At 35.6% G+C, this 19,198-nt stretch overlaps 1 protein-coding gene across 1 annotated transcript in view; it reads right to left on the bottom strand.

Annotated features, from left to right (window-relative positions):
* The window catches only part of LOC129787231 (protein hedgehog), a 28,424-nt gene extending 12,008 nt beyond the window's left edge, over nt 1–16,416 (bottom strand). The window contains exon 1 of the mRNA XM_055822636.1: nt 15,111–16,416. Coding sequence (XP_055678611.1) covers nt 15,111–15,416 — 306 coding nt within the window. The 5' untranslated portion in view covers nt 15,417–16,416. The remainder of the gene's footprint in view (nt 1–15,110) is intronic.
* Between the last annotated feature and the right edge of the window lie 2,782 nt (nt 16,417–19,198).

The following is a 19,198-nucleotide window of genomic DNA, read 5'->3' as shown; positions in this document are numbered from 1 at the left end:
CTAAATTAGGTTGATCTCACATTGTGGATTTCCTGTGTGTTGCCCAGCAAATTGCCCGCCATGTGCCTAACGATCGATCGTCATTTCTATAAAGAACTTTTTTTCGGGCACAACAAGAAGTAATTTAACACTTGAATGACTAATTTTTTTTCTTTCATTTCTCTTTTGGGCTTTCATCTGCCCGTGTATGTGTTGTATATATATATGAGAAAATTAGATACAAATGTGACTCCACCTCGACCGAAGGCGTGGTCATTTGCAGGTGAATTTCTTCCAACGCATCATGTAAAGGAAGATGTATAAAAAAAATTTGAACGAAAAAGAAGTGTTGGAGGAAGCCAAGATCGTACAAATTCACTGCAATATTTTCTATGAGAAAATGCGCAGAACACATCATTAGTGCGATCTTGCGCGGATTAATTTGACTTGATTATAGTCGTAAAGGATGAACCACCACCGGGAGTGTGTGGATTGCTCACCTCGCCAGTGCTCAAGTGAAAAATGATGATTTGCGCTAATTATTGTCATGAATCTCTCTCTCTTCTACCTTGAGGATCTCACTGGTTTTTTGCTTTAGACAATGAAGTGAGTCTTGTTTGCTGTCCGTTAATCAATTGTGAAAACTTTCTTCTATGATCTCACCATGAGCTTTTTTATTGCAAAACGTGAGAATTTGCCAGCTTTCGTAATTTGGCAAATTATTTTTTTTTCTTAGCGAATTCCTCGAATATCGTTTAGTTTTTGTAGGTTGTGTTAGATGTTAGATAAATTGATGAATTTAGTGAGAAGATCACGTTTTTTCAAACATTCTGTTATTGGCAATTTTTAAAAATTCTGCATAGTTTTTTTTTTTAAATTGTTTCTCATAAACAGAATAGAAATATAATTCTGCTAAAATTTTATAAATTTGTGTAAAAGAAACTCATTTAAGCTCAAAAAACTGTTTAAGATTGCTAGATCCCGTATAAATAACAATTTACCAGGCGTCTCCATCTAAAATAAGGTTTGTTTTTAAACAAAGTCATGACTCCCAGTAAATACCAGGCGTCTCCATCACTTGGCCAAGATTTTTTAAACCTTTAGAAAATCAAAATATCCTGGAATACAGTGGGACCCCAGTACAACGACCACTCGGATGTACTCTTCACACTCATTATTTTTAATGCGCGAGAGTAGTATAACCAAGCGGTCGTTGTACTGGGGTCCCACTGTAGCTGGAAAATGCCAAGATATCGATTAAATCAGAACCTAAAAATATATTTTTTTACGAATTTTCTTCATCTTTTTAAAATTTTCAGCATATTTGTTCAGTCCAAAAAAGATCCTTTCAAACAAAAAATCCTTTATAAATTCACCCCCAAAGTGATTATTGGCTGTAAAATTTTATTCCTTAAAGATTTATACAAAAAAAAGGAATGAACATCCTGTTAGAAGATCCTTGAATTGCAAAATATATGTCTCTCTCATCCTTCATTCAGCAATTCTTTCCTCTGCATGCAATCGTCATGGTTGAAATTAACACGAAAGAATCTCTCTCTCAGAGACTTACTGAGAATTCCTAAAAACTGCCCATTGATTCACATTGGATGAGCGTAAAAGTGTCATTTTGGCCAAACATTGTGAACGCCGTGGCGAATCATCGTGTCAATCGATGACACGGTAGCTCGTAAAAACACAAACATTGAAAATAAAAAGTATCACGCATTGAGACGATATTTGTAAAGAATGGGCTATTTCTAGTTCCGGGAAATTTGCCCTCAATCTTCGCCCCAAAAAAGAACAAATCTTTTTTTTTTAAGATCAGCAAAATCCTTGAAGATGAATTTCATTAAATTCTCCAACGATGCAAAATGATCTGCAAAAATTCGAGGAGATTAGCGAGTGAAAGAGGGGTGATCGATTACAGAAAATTGACAGCTTCTGTATTACATCCTTTTGAGGGGTTGTTCGTGTATCCTTCATATCTCAAAGGATGGTCAAAATATTTTCCCTCTTTCATTGCAGGTTGCCAAAAGTACAAAAAAATGTTTCATTCAAAAGTCGCCCGAAAACCGCAAGCAAAACCATTTTGGGTAAGAAAAGGCGCGTCATTTTTCAATTTTTCCATCTCCTCTTCTTCTTCTTCTGGGCAAAAGATGAGCAAAACTTTGAGGACAAAAGGCGAGGAGAGAAACTGATCCTTTTTGGGCATTTAGCATTCCCCTGTAGGGATCCCCCGTGGGGTGAAAGAAATCCACAATAAATTCAGCAAGGCAGAATGCAGGGCAATTTGTTTAATTTTTCACAAAAATTGCGGTAAATGATCAAAGATGCTATATATGTTGCCAACCTGGAAGACCCACAAATTCTCTCCTCTTTGCCAAGGTAACAAAAAAAATCATTCCTCTTGTTCCCATCCCATTCACTCCTTGATGCCTTCTTGGCCTTAACATTGGCTAAGTAGGAAAATCAATTGACAATAACATGATTCCCCCAATATAATGCCACGGAAAGCACTCAAAAAGGGGCTCTCCGTCTCTCTTTTGGCAAAAAGGACATGAATCACCTACCCCTCTGGCATCCCTACAATATCCACAAAATACTACACCACATCCCATTCACTCCTTGGTGCACAATGCTGCTTTTTTGGGTGAGATAAAAAGGTCCCATTGTCACGGGAAGTCAAACAAAGTTGAAAAATGGGTGACTCGCGCTTAATTGAATCCTGTTTGCTCATCCTATTTTCATCCATTGAGCATGCGGGAGGCACATTTAGGGGCGATCTGCCACCTCTGGGGAATGTCGTTGTGCTCAATTTTCGCACAATAGCTGCAAAATTAGATGGATTATTTTCAATTAATGACGCGAAATTAGCTTATATTGTGTAGAGAGAGGCGCACAATGGGAAATTAAGAGGAAGTTTTGATGTTAAAGCAAATTTATGAACTTGCATTGTTCGTTATAGAAGTCTTTTAAAGATTAGAGCTTTGAGCTTTTGCTATTTTATTATCTTAAATTTGCAATTAATATGCTTATTTTTTCTAAAAGAAATTTTAAAAAAATAATACGCGATGATTCTTAGCTTTCTTGAATACTACTCTTATAACCACCATCTTTTGAGATTTATTTTTCTACAGTTAAAGGTTTGTTGAATTGATTTTTCAATCTCAAAATTATATGCATTGCGAAAATTCAAGGGAAAGTCTGCAAGATATAAGTTTTTGTTTAAGAAAATATACTTCACAAAAGCGCCATCTTTTAAGAAAATTTTTGAAGTATTTGTTTCTCTTACTTTTGCAGAATTTATTTTTTTCTATATTCATTTATCTTTATCCTCTTTTGCAAAAAGAAAGGAAAGAAAAAAGAAAAGGAAAATCAATTTTTAGTACAATTTTATGCTCTGAATATTTTCTAAAATTTTCCATGTAATTCATTTAGCGCCATCTATTGGGAAAATATTCCTTGACTGACTGATACTTGGGCTCATATTGCATTTAACTTCTATAAACACAAGCACAATGCTTTTTCTCAAAGAACCTCTTGGATATACTCTGATGCCAAAATCTATACCGAATAATGTTGAGTGGACCGAGAGAGGACAATAGCCGGGTTGCTCATTCAACCCTGAGTGTAACCTGACCTTTGGCGATTTAATTTAGAGGGTCTGATTAGTCGCGATGATCGGTGACAGTTTCACACGGAGTCACGTCGATTATATGGGGCATATATACGTATGAAAAGAAAAAGAAAAGAAGCCAAGGCTTGCATCTCCGTCAGCGTCATGCTGTGCCTCTGTGGCATCTGTGGTTGGAATTTCTGGGTGTTTGATTCGCTTGTCACAACAATATGTGGATCATTGGGGATTAAGATCCACGCGAATGCCGAGACAGTGCGGGAGGAGTGATCTTTGATACACGATTTCGGCGAAAAAATAAGCAGGATCACCTTCAACAATTTAATCTCTGCACTTGGGGAATTTCCGATTCGCTGAAGATTAAGCGTGTTTGGCTCTAATATTGTCCGTGTGCTTGGGTAAATTGAACCTGCTTGTTGGATTTTTCTCATTCAATATTTGATTGTGTGGTGGTTTTGAGCAGAAAATGCTGAGACTTTTCTTTGCTCTTTTCATTGGGCTTTTTGTTTGCCAAAAAATAAGAATAAAAATGCATTTTATGTGGCGGCAAATGGATGGTAAACACTCACCTCTGCATGGCCGCACGAATTCACCAAATCCCACTGTTTGTTTTAACACAATATTTTTACAAACACAAAAAATTAACAAATCTCAGCATTTTCTCACTGCTTCGGGTTTTTTGTCTCTTTCTCGAAAATTTCAAGCAACTTTAAAGTTTTATTGCCATCATTTCCGATGGTATTTTTCTTTAGCTGGTGCATTTCATTTAATTGAGAATTTTTATTGCATGTATTTGTTTTTATTTCACAACTCAGCAAAATTTGATTTTTTTAGGGTACACGCGCTGTTTTATTTGATGGCAACCCCATGAAAATTCTTTGCTCACAAAGTGCCATCATTTTGGGCCTTCAAGATTGTTTCATTCGCTTCGTTGGTGTACTGAAACCACTGAAACTTTCTACAATGTTGCTAATTGTGAGTCAAAGAAATGCTGAATTACTGACATCACAGTTTGTTAGTCTAAAAGAATGTGAAAATCGTTAACATTTTGCCGTTAAATGTTTTTCAATTTAATTCAAATAATGTTCAATTAAAATTCCGATTGTTTACGAAGAGAAGCTGACAGGAACAATCGTTAAAATTTTTATGTCAAAAGTGACAGTTATGCCAGAATCATATATTTAAAAAAACTGATTTTTTTAAACAATGAAAAATATGTTTTATGTTCCTAAATGAAGTTTTGAAAAAGCTAAAAATTAGCAGTTAGGTTTGATTGAGCAAGGATTTTATTCCACTGATCCTTATAACCACTTGTACCTTGGAATATTGAATTAAATCTTTTCAATTTTATAAAAATAAATTTAATTAATTAATTCTTTTTAAAATGCAAAAACATCTTTAGTTTAACAAAATGCCGCACCCCCAGCCCTTTTTGGTGCGTTAACAAATCTCACTCACAAATGATTTCAGCTCACCGAACATGCGACCATCAGCGCATATCTCCCAAATGCACAATCAAGTGCAATACATTTATCCAAAACACAGCCAACCGCAGCCTCCCAATTCACATTTTGTCCCAGCAGTGTGGGCTAAAAAAAATTTCTCAAGATCCATACATGAATATCTCTTAAATTTCTTTTTATTCCCGCGCGCGAGATAAGCCATATGTGAGATGCACAAATTGACGGAAATTAATAACGCCACAATGGGTGAGCAGCATTCGGTTGCGAAGATGAGATGCTGAAAAAGGTATATGAGACTCTACTGCTTTTTTTTTAACTTGGCTGCTGCAACATTTTATAATATTAATTGCATGAGACACAGACAATAAATTAACTTTACGTGTGGAGAGCTGTCTCAACAAATTGACATCCAACAGCAAGTTCAGCCAACAAAACACTGCCCCTGCCCAATTTGTTGGTGAAAGAAGTAAAAAATAAAGACAGACTGAAGCACACGCGGAAGACCTGGCGGAAGATGATCCCATTTGGGGTGAACTCCGCGAAAAGGGGAAAACATTAATTTGCTTCTCTTTTAAGTTAATATGAACATGGGTGACGAAAGGAATAATTTATTTTGCTTAATTTAATAGGGACGAAATAGCTGTAAAAAAGGAAAGAAAAAGCCATCGCTAGAGAATTAAAATCATTTCTCGTAAAATCCTTTTATTTTTAAGGATTTATGGTAAGATCTGATTAAATTCAATTTTAAAGACATTTTAGATCTTTTCGCAAATAATTAAAGGATCTCATTAGATCTGTTTTTTTTTTTAAATTAATTTACAATGCCTTTTGCTTAATATTAAAAAGAAGTCTTCGATAACAGTGGAGACGCCTGGTGTTATTAACAAATTAAATTTCCTTCAAAATTAGGATTTAGTTCTGATATGAATAAAGAAAATCCATTTTATGCTTTATGACGTTGCAATTTTAATAAAAAAAAAACTTTATGAATAAAAAAAATTCTTGGATCTGTAATCGAACCTAGATCATTAAAGTTGTGAGATGTGTTCGTTACTGATTATGCCATCAACTGAAATTTTTCTATAAATAAAAGGCTACATGATTTTACTGTAAAATTAATAAAATTATTCAAAATTTTCTCGAATTTTAAATACATATTTTAATTGTTTTTCCAAGTTCCATTAAAACATAAAAAAGCTAAAAAACGCTTTGGTTTAGAAATGTTTTCTGACTGAGAGCATCCTAAGAATAAATTAAATAATATATTTATAAACAAAAGGACGCCAAAGAGTTAAATTATCTATGTTAAGAACGTTACGAATAAATTCAAAATAATATTCCAGTGAATTTAAATTAATCGAGATCGTACTAAAAAAATCCCAAAATTAAGACATCTTCAAAAACTTTAATAAATTAAAAGAAATATCATTGTACATAGTTATGTAATTTAGTCAGCTCAAAGTAGAGCAACGTGAGATTTTCTTATGTACATTTGGTGAACAATGCGGGATGTGTGGTGTCATGTGGCCAAACACGAAAGTGAAGTTTCTTTGAGAAGGGATAGAATAATGTTGAAGTAAAAAAAATGGGCAAGAGTGAAAGAAGAACAAAGCACGACAGCAGCATTCCCGAGTGTATTATGATAATACGCGTGGTTTTGGAGATGATATCAGATTACAATTAATTTGAGTTGATTTAGAGGTATTTTGGTCTTGTTTGGATGATCGATAGTCGATCACGATTCTATCGCAACTTGTATTTAAAAAAATTTCCATCTATGCTGTGAGAAATTCATCGCTTTATATGCAATGTTCCGCAGCTTCTTCGGGGAAATGTCTGCGTATATAACGTGAGAGATGAATTTAAGAGGAAAAAAAGAGAAGAAATAAAAAGATGGAAAAGTGGTTTATACAAATTACGACAAATTAATTGTAAACCGCCATTTGTAATTTATACGATCACGTCAGTTTATGTCACATTTGATTTATTAATTAAATTCACGCGGGATTGTACTCCGGGGGGAATTCGCGCGGTGCTGAGAATCCCACACAAATCTCCCCATCAATGGGTCGTGTTGTGCATTTTGCAAAGCGATTTTATCTCTGTCAGGATGTTGATGGAAGGTAGAAATCTACAAATGAGGAATTGGTGGTGGTTTGTGGGATGATCGTGCGCGCGCGGGGTAGAAATTTGCAAGAAGTTAAAAAAAAAAGTAACAAATGGGAAACAATTAATAATTTTAATGAATTATACACGCGGGGGAAATTAATTTAGCCAAGCAATGTCAGGTATTGCTCCCTGGCATAGCTGAATGCCACATTGGGGCACAACATCGGGCGGCGTCTCCGCATTCTCGGCGCGGACATTCTCCGGGAGGCACGGTCGCGCTAAAAATCGCCTGTGAGAGTGAGGCAGCAACACGAGAAGGACAAGCAAAGATGGAGCATAATGGATTTATGAAGCTGTTAAATTAATCATCACAATCCCACCGAGATGGAGAGCGAAATAAGTCATTTGAAGCTCATGGTTCACTTGTAATGCTAGACGACATTTGACGGCGCTCGAGCAAAATACCTGCGCGACTCCGGCTTAACATTGTAGCCCGTGTGTTTGGAATGATTACCAGAAAGAGGGGTTTGTTGTATGTTAGTGTACAACAAAAACATGAAACGTGATCACTTGTCAGGTGGTTTTCCTTTTAGCCGCGCTCCCATTGATTCTTCCATGCCCATTCAATGAGAAACTTCTGTTCTCATCGATATACGAATTTCATCAGCCCCACAGTCTTGCTACAAAGTGTTCACTTCTGATGCCTCTTCTGATGCCATTGTCTTCTTCTTTTTTTCTCAGATTCTTCTTCATGGGCTCGTTGACTTAACGAGTTTTAAAGATTTTTTTCATTTATTTTTCAAGAATGAATTTTTAGCCATCATAACGATGCGGTTCTTTTTATATATTCCATATTTTGAGAAATATTCGGAATTTTTAGGAAATTTTCAAAGAATTTATCGAAATGATTTTTTGGAGCTTCCTTTCATCTTCTCTTATTTGTATTATTTATTAAATATTTGTAATATTAGATTTATTTTTGCATTTACATGGAATATTCTTATGATTTGAGAACACGGCTGTCTTTATTTTATACTCATCTTTAAAGCAATTAAAATTCGTTTTTTCGAAAAATTTAAGATAAATTAAAGAAAAACTTTTCTAGATTTTTTTTAATTTTGATTTTTCAAAAAAAATCCATTACATTGAAAGAAAGATCAGAATTTGAAAAAATTAAAGAGATTCTTTGCTTTCAAGAGCCTTTGATGAAGAAAACTTTAAAGAATTTTCTTAAGAACTCTTTGTAGAAAGAAAGGGTTTAAAAAAAAGTGAATTTTTAAAATTTTATTTAAAAAAAAAAGAATTTTTAAGATAAATAAAAGATAAATCAAAGAAAAACATTTCTAGATTTTTTTTTTAATTTTAAAGATCCATTAAATTGAAAATAAGTTGAGAATTTAAAAAAATATATAAGAGATTATTCGTAAATTATAGAGCTTTTGATAAAGAAAACTTTAAAGAATTTTCTTAAGAACTCTTTGCATTTTTGTAGAAAGAAGAATTAAAAATAAAAATGAATTTTTGAAATTCTTTTTTTATTATTAAAAAAGGATTATCTTGATTTACTTTTTTTATTAAACAAAAAGATTTGTTGAGAGAATTTTTTTATTAATAAAAAAACAATTAATGAAAATAATTTTTAAGCAGCTAAATTGTTCCCAGAAGTCCCCAGAAGACACTGAAGTTGTATGAGAAAGAAGTTCTTGTGCATCGGCAAAAGGAGGATTTTTCTTAAAAATCCAACAAGAAGTTAATGGATGCTACAGCGTGTCTTGTTGTGTACCACATCCAGGAGGGAAGGAGACACCATTGAGAGTGAGCAGGAGGGTCGAAATGTACACAGAGAGAGCCTCTAAATGCTCCATCAACATGAGTTATTGCCGATTGTAGAAAATATTAGCAACGGTGATGCCGGGGAGGAGAAGATGGAGGCACAAAAAGGCACGCATTAAATGGCTTCGAAACATATCGAATATTTCACTCTCCAGGCACTATCTTGAGTGTTTCCTGACTCTTCTCTTGCTGCTCAAACACTCTGTTGTACCACAATGAATGGGGAGGGATTTGCAAAATGGTGAATTTTTGTGTGAAAATTTCCCTGAAGAAAATCCAATGAATCGAAGCCTTTGGTGGGAAAATTTTCTTACAGAGAAAGTTTCCCATATTGAGCCATGGGGCGCGCGATGTTTAAACTTCAAGTGAACTTTGAAGATTCTCAGCGGACAATACCATACCCATTATGTATTCATAAAAAGCAATAAATCGTGAATTTGTGCATTTGTCCAATTATCATAAAACAATATTTTCGGACCTGTGGGAACGCACGGTGGAATCCCGCGCATTTGTACCTCTAAAAGTGGAAGCATGTCATGGTAGGGAGGAAAACATCAAACATCATCATTTTATCTCTCCATTCCACCTACGCCAATTTGTTTGGAAGACAAAAGGCGACCTAACAGAATAAAATTTCTTCCGTCATTTTTCACCACACACACACTCGAACACCTGAAATATGACTTAAGATTGGGGCATTAGCATTTCAATAAAGCACCGAGATGAAGGAAAAAAAAAATGATTTGCTACCACAGAGACGACTTCCTACATGAAATTCCACCGACAATTAATTTTGTGTCAATTGAACAGGGAATCTCACTCTATCGCCACATCAGAAAATGTATCGATTTCACAGCGGCAGGCAAGTGGCACAAACCATCGTTACCACTTCCTTTTGTGACTGATCACTATCACGACGTCCTACATCAGGAGGGCGTAATCCTCTCTGTCAACAGCATTTTTGGACTCTCTTCCGGGAGCCATGAGGCAGTGTGTTAAGTATTTCAGTCTTCAAAAGGGTCCTCTTTGTCTCATGTCCACTCTTAAATTTTTTTGTTAAAGACAAGCATAAGGGGTTGGTAAGTAATTACAAACAGTATGTTAGTCAATAATTAAAATTCAATTTGCTTTGAATAAAATAGAGAATTTTAAATAATAAAGGGAAAATTTCCTCACGCTTAAGTGAGTGGAAAATTGTCTTGTTTTTGTAGAATATGTTTATAAATAAATTCCTTCTCTCTGTAGCCACTGAAGAAGGCTCTGAACGGAGTCGAAAGCTCTGGAAAACGTGAGTTTTTTCTCGGTGAGAAACCCCCATTTAACCGACGAAAAACCCGGAAAATCATTATGATCGCTACACGTCAAAAAATAACTCCCTTTAAATAATCTTGAATGCTTCTTACATTTAAAGAGCGAAAACACAATATAGTGACGTCATTCTTTGCATTTTTAGGTAAATATCTGTTAGCTTTTCCCAATTGATCCCAGAAGAAAAATAAAATAGGTAATTTCTTATTCTATTTTTTTGTGATCTTTTAATCGTATTCCAATTGTTTCCTCAAATGAAGCATTTTCCCATCCAACAGTGAATAAACTCCTTTCCCATCTTCAAAATCAAAGATCTTTAACTTGATTACTTTAAAAAAAAAATTCTCAAATCCAAAAAAAACTCCTTAATTTTATACGATCAGACAATATTTTGTGAATTTGATGCTATAAAACTCTTAATTTAATTAAGTTGTTTGGTTGAGAGTGAAATCATTTACGATTGATCACCTAAAGTGCATTTTCGAATTAACAAAATCATACATCATAAAGTTATTAGTGCGAATGGCTGAAATATAATTCTGAGATTTATGGCAAAAGTTGTTAAAATATAAAAATTTGCATTTTACATTGGAGCAACATCACACGATCTGCAGTGTCGTCAGCATCATTTGGCTAAATTTGTATTTATTGTGGGTATAATTTTACTGGTGATCATTGTGGCTAATATTGCCATGTGGAGGAGATTATGGGTGAATTTTGTGGGCATTCCTCAGTGTCTGGTGGAGATCACCTGTTGTTTGGGTCTTTCTCATCAAAAGGACATTCGCGATCATGGCGATCATTTGCCAAATTGTCCTAGGAATGTTCAATTTAGCCTATGGCTTGCAATCAAGGCGATCACGTAGTGATCTTCAGTGCAAAGATCACTTTTAATGACTCTTTGACTTTTGGCCATGCGGGAGGACGTGTTGCGAAGATATTTTATTGAGGGGATCATTTTATTGCTTTTAATTGTGGGGACATTGAATTACAATTTATGATAATCTCCCCCCAAAGTGTGGAGAAAATATTAATATGCGTGATTTACGGCACTTTAGGTCCCCACATTTGTAATTTTATGTATGAAATAAAGATTCTTTTTCCCACTTTTAATTCCACCATCAAACACCGCACATTATTTTGTAAAATTTTCTTCCACCAAGTGCGCGCGGTTATCGCTTTCTTCTAACGCGCTCCCCATGTGCCGCCAGGTAATAACGCACTGTGAGAGGTGATCATGCAGGTTATTTGGAGAGTACAAATTTTTCTTACACTTGTCTATTTATTTCTCAACCCCTTGTCATATGCGATTATTCAAATGATTCCCCAACACTCGAGGTGGGAGATTTAAGAAGCAAAGTAAAATGATGGCAAACACTTGGAGTGAGTTAAGAAATTTATTATTCAATTTTCTTTCCCTATGCTCATCTTCACCAGTCAATCTTTTCTCCTTGCGCGCGAGAATTTATTTACATAATTTGTGGAAGACCAAAGATAGTTTTCTAAACGATCCTTTTGACCGAACCGCCGCGGCAGTTACAGGGAATTTGATGAGAGGAGCTCTCTCACCATTTTGATTATTTATCTTGCGTGATACCAAAATCAAATTGCAGACGCACCCAGCGCAATTGCAAAGACAATAATAAATAAAATATACTCATTATGATTTCTGCTCATCAAAATAAACACCTTTATCGCGATTCTGCGCCGATATCTGGTGAGTTACTTGGAATTTTTCTCATCCCATTGGGGCGCAATGAATTCTCGAAGGTGCCCTTGTCCTCTGTATGGTCTAGGAGAACATTGGAGATTATAGTTTTGTAAACAATCTATTAAGCTCTATGCAATCATTATTTGGGAAACAAAGAGACATATGGGGCTAATAAGTAAGCGAATAAAGGCAATATTTTAAAAGAATTTTCAGAAAATTAATTTTTCTCATAAATATTACAATTTTTGCAAGTTATTCGTATAAAAATCTCAAATTGATTAAAACTATGAAAATATCTCACGTTAGATGGCACTATTGACGTGTAGCCCTCTAGCGGTAAAACAGTCACCTCTACTTTTCAGTTAAAATTTAAATTTTGTTCTTCCAGACTTATTTCTCAATCAATCAACCCTTCCGTTACAAACTACATTTCTAACATCATAAAATAAGATCTACTTAATAGTACTAACAGTAATCTCTTGCACCTCGATAAATTTTCCTGTGTATGGGGCATGTTTTCATCACCAAATTGCCCTAAATTCACGTGAATTTACACCTCACTCACAGTTCGATGGATGATTTATTTAATTATGTCCAATCATGGGAAATCACCGTGCGAGATTACAAAACAAGAACCATCCGGTGATTTGCAGAACTTGTGTAGTGTGGCTCTGAGAATGGAGGAGATCATCGAGGATCATACATTGTTGATCTATTGTGGATGGACGGCGAGCTCCATTTCAATGCTAAGAATGGCCGTGGAGGGGGAATTTTCTTATGTTGTAGGCGGAAATTACCGAAGCTATCAATTATTCTCATTTCTCGATGATCATTGCATCGAGAGCCGTTGATCGCAACAAAGTGAAGATGATGAGAAATGTGCTGGTGGTGTTTCTCTGGCATTTTTTTTCAATCATACCCATCATTCTCTAATACACAAAACTTCTATTCCCCGATTTCTCTGTAACTTCAGTCAAAGATCAAATATTTCACATTATGTATTTCGAAAAATTTTCTATTTCGCTCCGTTATGCTCACACAAGATCGCCTCGGCTATAGGTGAGACATGGATTCCTCGGTGGGCCAAAGAGAAAATTCTTTTAAAAAAAGAAAATGAAGAATTTCAAAAGAATGGAGGAAGAAGCATTTTATTGCTTTAAATTAATTTACACTCACGAGACAAAAATTCTGGGTGAGAAGACCCCGCGCGATCGTGGCTATGATTAATAGGTTTTTGCTAAATGATCTTTTATCACATGGAATGATCGACAAATTTCAATATATTGTAAATTTATTATTAACAATATGGAGATGAGAATCCGAAATGATTTATAACTGTGAAGTATCCATCGTAAAAGTTTACCTTTTAGAGGCCATCGAGTATCATTAAAGAAACTAAATGGTCAGCCATCTCCACTCTGTGTCGCTTTATTGAATAATCCGCACTGTGTGGCTATTGTGTCTCGCGATGAATGAATTTTTTTGTACTAACCATCCAGAAGGATGATCATTAATTGAAAAAAATTAAAGAATGACCTCGAAAATGATCTCATTGGAATTGAATGTGTTTTCCATGCAAATCCTGAGAATTTACAACGATCTGTACGATAAAGTAGGATGGTACACATTGTTCTTGTTTAAAGTGAAGAAGAAAATTCCTAGGGGGCAGATAAATGTTCTAAAATTAATTCTTCATTTATTTTGTACAAAAAAATTGAAGATTTTAGGAAAATAAAAATAGTTTCTAATTAAATTAAAAATTAGTTTGACGTACATACTTTTGTAAACCTGACTCAATATTCTCTTAGTTGCGTTCATCTCACAGAAATTTTCAGTTTACGTCAGTCAATAAGGTTTATTATCACATTGTAATAGACTGCACAATTTTATAAATAGATTTTAGTCATAAAATTTCAAGATACAGCAAATTCAAGGGGGTAATCATAACAGAAATAAAAAGCTTTGCAAGCCTTTTAGGAAATCACAAAGATCGCAAAGAAAAATTGTGGAAACTCAAGAAGATATAGTGATAAAAGTCTAGTGAGAAAACTCTTAATCCTTTATTTTTTTTTAAATTTCAAGACTTTTCTTGAAAATTGAATTTTTTGATCAATTGAAAACAATTTTAAATAAACTTTTCAAAACATTTCTGTATATAAAGTATATTTTTTAAATTATTTATTATTTTTTTTTTTAATTTTCACAGTTTCATCTGATTTTTTATGATTCTTTTAGATAATAATTGAAATTCAAAAAATGTTAATTTTTTCTAAATAATGATTTTTAGAAATATTGCAGAGAAATAAACATGATTTAAAAATGTCAGTTCTCTTAACATATTTCTCAGCTTTAAAACGTTTTTAGAAAATGCATTGGAAATCTTAATTCGTATTCTAAAACTAATGATCTTTGAGATTCTAATTTCTTGATCACAGAAATAATAAAAATATGTTTTTTGTAAATAACAAATAAAAATTCCTCAATACTTCACCCCTTTGAAAAAAAAGCTCAATTTCAATGATCAAGGTTAAGAAGACATTGAGGAATAAAATTTCGTCACATCATGTCACGATCACAATCTCACTTTAGCTCTGTTTTTTTCGCAGTGATATTTTCTTCACCGTTTTATCTTCTTCAGCAAAAAAACAAATCTTTTAACAAAACTACCAAAAATGTGCGACAATTTAGCAAAAAGAAAGAAAAATGAAAAAGAACAAGATAAGAATTCCTGCACTTCCTCAGCAAACTTGGTATGTTTGGCACGAAAGTGCATTTATGATATTTAAAATTTATGGCGCTTATAATTTAAAAAGAGTCACAGCTCTGCCAACATTTATGGTGCACTCACACGTTTTATTAATGTTGCCACCTTAATGGCGTTGACAGAGAAGTTAGCAGGACCGTGTGGTGAGGTGTGTGCTGATGGCATTTAATTAGCAAGAAAATGAGAATGCTTGAGAGGCTACCCCAGACACCGGGAAGAACAATGCGATCGTTGTTGCGATAATTGTGATCATGTTGGGCTTTTGTGGGTAAATATGGGGTGTAGTGGAGTAACTTGTGGTCAATGTACCTGTGTCATTAGACGATCTGCTCCTGTTCCCTCGTCGTCCTTAAAGATAATGTCGCGATTGTAATTTGGCACCAAGTCTCTGAAGCGATCATCATCACGCGTGATCGCTCCCTCGGCCAGCCCTGAGGCTCCGAGGGTGTTTTCTGACACATTCGGGACGTGCTCCTTGAACACGAGTGGCGTCAACTTCCGCCCACGACGCTGGCCACCGATCCCTCGGCCAGGACCGCAAGCATCCGCCAGCTGAACAAAAATCATCAGCACCACGATCCTCATTGTGGTGATCGACAGTCTAATGGGGGACATGTTGTGTTGCAAAGGGGGTGCCAAATGCACGATCCCACGGCAAGATCTTAAGCTCACGGAAACCAAACAAACAAACAAATGAAAAAAAAAACACGAACAAAGCACAAAAGCTTAAACGATCAAGGGTGTGATTCCTTGTGAAGATCACTAATGATCGCGATCAGCATGCCGACGGTTGATTGATTCCCCGGCTAATCCCCGTGCGGAAATTAATTGGTGTGCGACTTATGAGGAATTTTCGACACTTAAACTGTTCTCCTTCTTTGTTTTCACTTTAAAAAAAATCCACCACAGGAATTTTTCTCGTCAATTAATCAAAAGAATATCCCATATATGATTTATTGAAATCACTCTGATGTTTTTCGTTGTTTTAACATTTGGGGGGGATTACGCGTCGGATTTTCCTTTTTTGGGGGGCACAACGGCGATAAAAACACCACACACAGCAAATCATAAAACACGTTTTTACTATCACCCATCTACACCAAATCTCAGATAATTTGTTGTGATTGTTGAGTGAATAATCCAAAAATCCTCGAGGTAATCCATTAAGAGACACAACAAGAGCTTCACACACTCAAATTACTTGTGGGGATCATTAAGATCCTCCATAGCGATCTTGTCGGTGGCGGAATTAATCCATTCACTGCGACACTGCGATGCACATTTCGTGGGAAATGATCAAGAGTGGCGGAAGATCAGCACTCGCGATCACCAAAAAAATAAACTTATCCCGTCGCTTTTACGTGATCTTTGCACGGTCTTTTTTTTTCAACTCAATCCCAAAAAAAAGATCGATAATTCACACCAAAACTTTAAATTAAAAAAATAAAATCTTTTTTTTTCAGTCTCAAAGATCCGAAAAGATCACTAAAGCACGAAAAATTTGCAGCTTTAAATGCGATATATTGATTGTTTTTTCTTTTATTGTGAGAGGGTGGAGAATGCGTTTCCTTTGACACCTCGTTAACCCGTCACGTCGAGCGCCTAAAACTAAACTAAAGTCCATCGGATGCGTCCATGGTCGTGATGGGAAAAAAGTTGAGGTATGAGTGGCTTTTTTTCGTGAATAGGAGAAGGAGGACTGTGGCAGGAGATAAGTCACACACAACCATCTCGCAACATTGTGATCTTCACCGTGAACATCACAGACACAGCCATGAGTCTCCCTCTTTTTTTTCACATTTTGTAACACAAAACCACCTCAATGGCGTGCATTGCGTGAAATTGCAGCTTTTTCCACGCATATTTACGGGTGAGATCGTTGGGAAAATGGGGTAAAATTTAACGGAAAATCGAGGATCAATCTCAAGATCGCGATCTTCAGCAGTTTAAGGGCGATCTAATGATCATTTGCGGCGTTAAATTGAAACTATATAATTTGGGAGCTTTGAAAAGCTCTCACGGGGAGATGCTATATATGTATACGACGATCTCCCCGCGGTATGAGAAACATCACCAATACACCTGAATATACAAGAAAGTTCCCCACTCGGTCATCGCCGAGACGACCACGGCGATTGGGCCAGCGGGGCGGAGTTAAGAAGTTTCTTCGGTGTGCGAGAAGATTGAAAAACGACGAAGAATGTTGTACCTGGATGGACAAGCGACGGCAGCCACGGCAGCTCTTTTACAAGGCTTCAGCAGAAGCACCAACAAAAGGTGGAGAACACAAGAGAGACGCAAATTAGTTGGCGTTATAGGTTTCACAGCACACACATTTTTTTTTCACATTCAACATCATTCTCCCTCACCCACATCCTCCGATATTCAATTAATTGTGACACCATATAGGCACTTGGCAGCTACATTGAGGAGTTGAGAGGCAGAGAATGAGAAAAAAAAATCCCAGAGAAGTGTTTAGAATTACCACTTTGGCACACTCGGCAACAATAGATCACACGGGACAAATGGCTCATGATCTAGCACGCAAATGATCGGTGGAAATCAAATACCCCAGCATACCACAGTTGGGGAGATAAAGTAAACAAATTTATGGGAGAAAGAAGTATCTGTCCCCGCACACCAACACTTGGTCACCAATGGCTGTATCAACGGAAGTTGCACTATTCGAGTTGCTCAATAAATAAATAAAATTTCTTACGATCATCATAATCCATAAATCAGGCGTCCACAGACGCACGTAACAAGATGAATATGTGAGTCATTCGCAGTGATAAATAGCAGTCAATAAAATTAATTTCCAACCCGATCATTATTCCTCGATAAGTGATAATTTATCAATGAATCACTTTATTATGCATTCGATGTGTTTGGATTTGAATTTAAAGAATGGGATGCATGGAAGTCAAGGGAAATGTATCATTGTCCTTATAGCTCGCCCTTGGCTCCGGGTGGAGTTATATGCATTTGATCAGAAATTGTTTTTACGTTCTATTCCTTTTTTTTGGAAATAAACTAAAAGTGTTTGACCTTAGATTAAGTCTTACTCATTTCTTAAAATCTTCCTAGATGATACTAACTTCGACTTTTTTCTAAATATTAGCATAATGATTTTAAATTGTTTATTTTTAGATATTTTTTGATTAATATCTCCGGTTTTATAACATCTAAGACGATGAAAGGGATATTTTTTTCCATAAATTTAGCTATAATAAACGTTAGAAAATTATTATTATTTATAAAATTAAATTTAATATTTTTAAATATTAGGAATACAAAATTCTCATTAAAAAAAAAAACAAAGTGAACTTCTTTAACCATTTTCAATTTATTTCAATTTGTAGGAGCCTTCTTAACTTTTAAAACAGAAAAGCCCAATATGGTTAATCTTAGAATCATTCTACTCATATCCGTTTTCAGCCTTTTTCTCTAAAACCCTAAGCTCTTAAATAAGAAGATTTCATTGATTCTGCTTTGCTGCTCATTTTCATTTTATCCAAAATCAACCCCTTTACCCCAACCCCTTAAGCTCAATTTAATTTCAACATAAAAGATTTAAACACTGAGTTTCTATCAGACAATTCAACGCCTTTTTTGTGATCTTCTTCGATATGCAAATGGAGTTCAGTAGGTGAGGAATGCCAAGGAGATCCGAGTGATCTCTCCCCTCTGTGTGATCCCATTTAAGGGCCCCATATGTTGCGGAGAAAAAAAGCGAGAAAAGCGTCTTGTTTGCAATCATTCTTGAGGTGATCGTGAGGTGATCGCGAAGCCTCCCAAACCGGTTGCAAAAGTCACACACATGGAGGTGCAAGAGGCCATCATCGATTGATCTTTTCTTACTTTTTTCCCCACTCGAAAATATCCCCAGAGGTATTGGCAGGAATGCGTCGTGACATGATAACGATCATGTCACGATCGCCATTCAATCACGCACGATCACCAATGGTGGTGATTTTAACAAATTTCTCCACCAATCCCTTCACGCTTTTGCTCTTTCTCGTGATATATACTTAATATATATTGAAAGAATGCCGCGCAGTTTAATAAATGGGGTGTATCGATCGAGAGAGAAAGAGTGAGAAAGAAAAAAAAAGATGGACGAAAACGGAAGTGAGAGAGCAGTGGAAGATGATGGTGTGGAATGGGAGAAAAGACGAGAAGTGACGCAGCAATAAATCCTTTAACAACATGAAATCTCAAACTTATCAAATAGACATAAAAATTAGTTTTTATCATTTGACGAACATGAACATATTTGTTTCATTGGCCCAAACGAATTCCATCTCTCACGTTGGGCCACAGAAGTTGAGAGAAACTGACTCGGAAAGGGGGAGAGGATCGAGTAAATAAACCACGATCGGGAATGTGTGGAAGGT

The sequence above is a fragment of the Lutzomyia longipalpis genome, chromosome 1, assembly GCF_024334085.1.
Source record: "Lutzomyia longipalpis isolate SR_M1_2022 chromosome 1, ASM2433408v1".
In the NCBI taxonomy this organism is placed as follows: domain Eukaryota; kingdom Metazoa; phylum Arthropoda; class Insecta; order Diptera; family Psychodidae; genus Lutzomyia; species Lutzomyia longipalpis.
The sequence above is the reverse complement of the archived record's forward strand: the minus strand, read 5'-3'. Positions and strand labels throughout refer to the sequence as shown.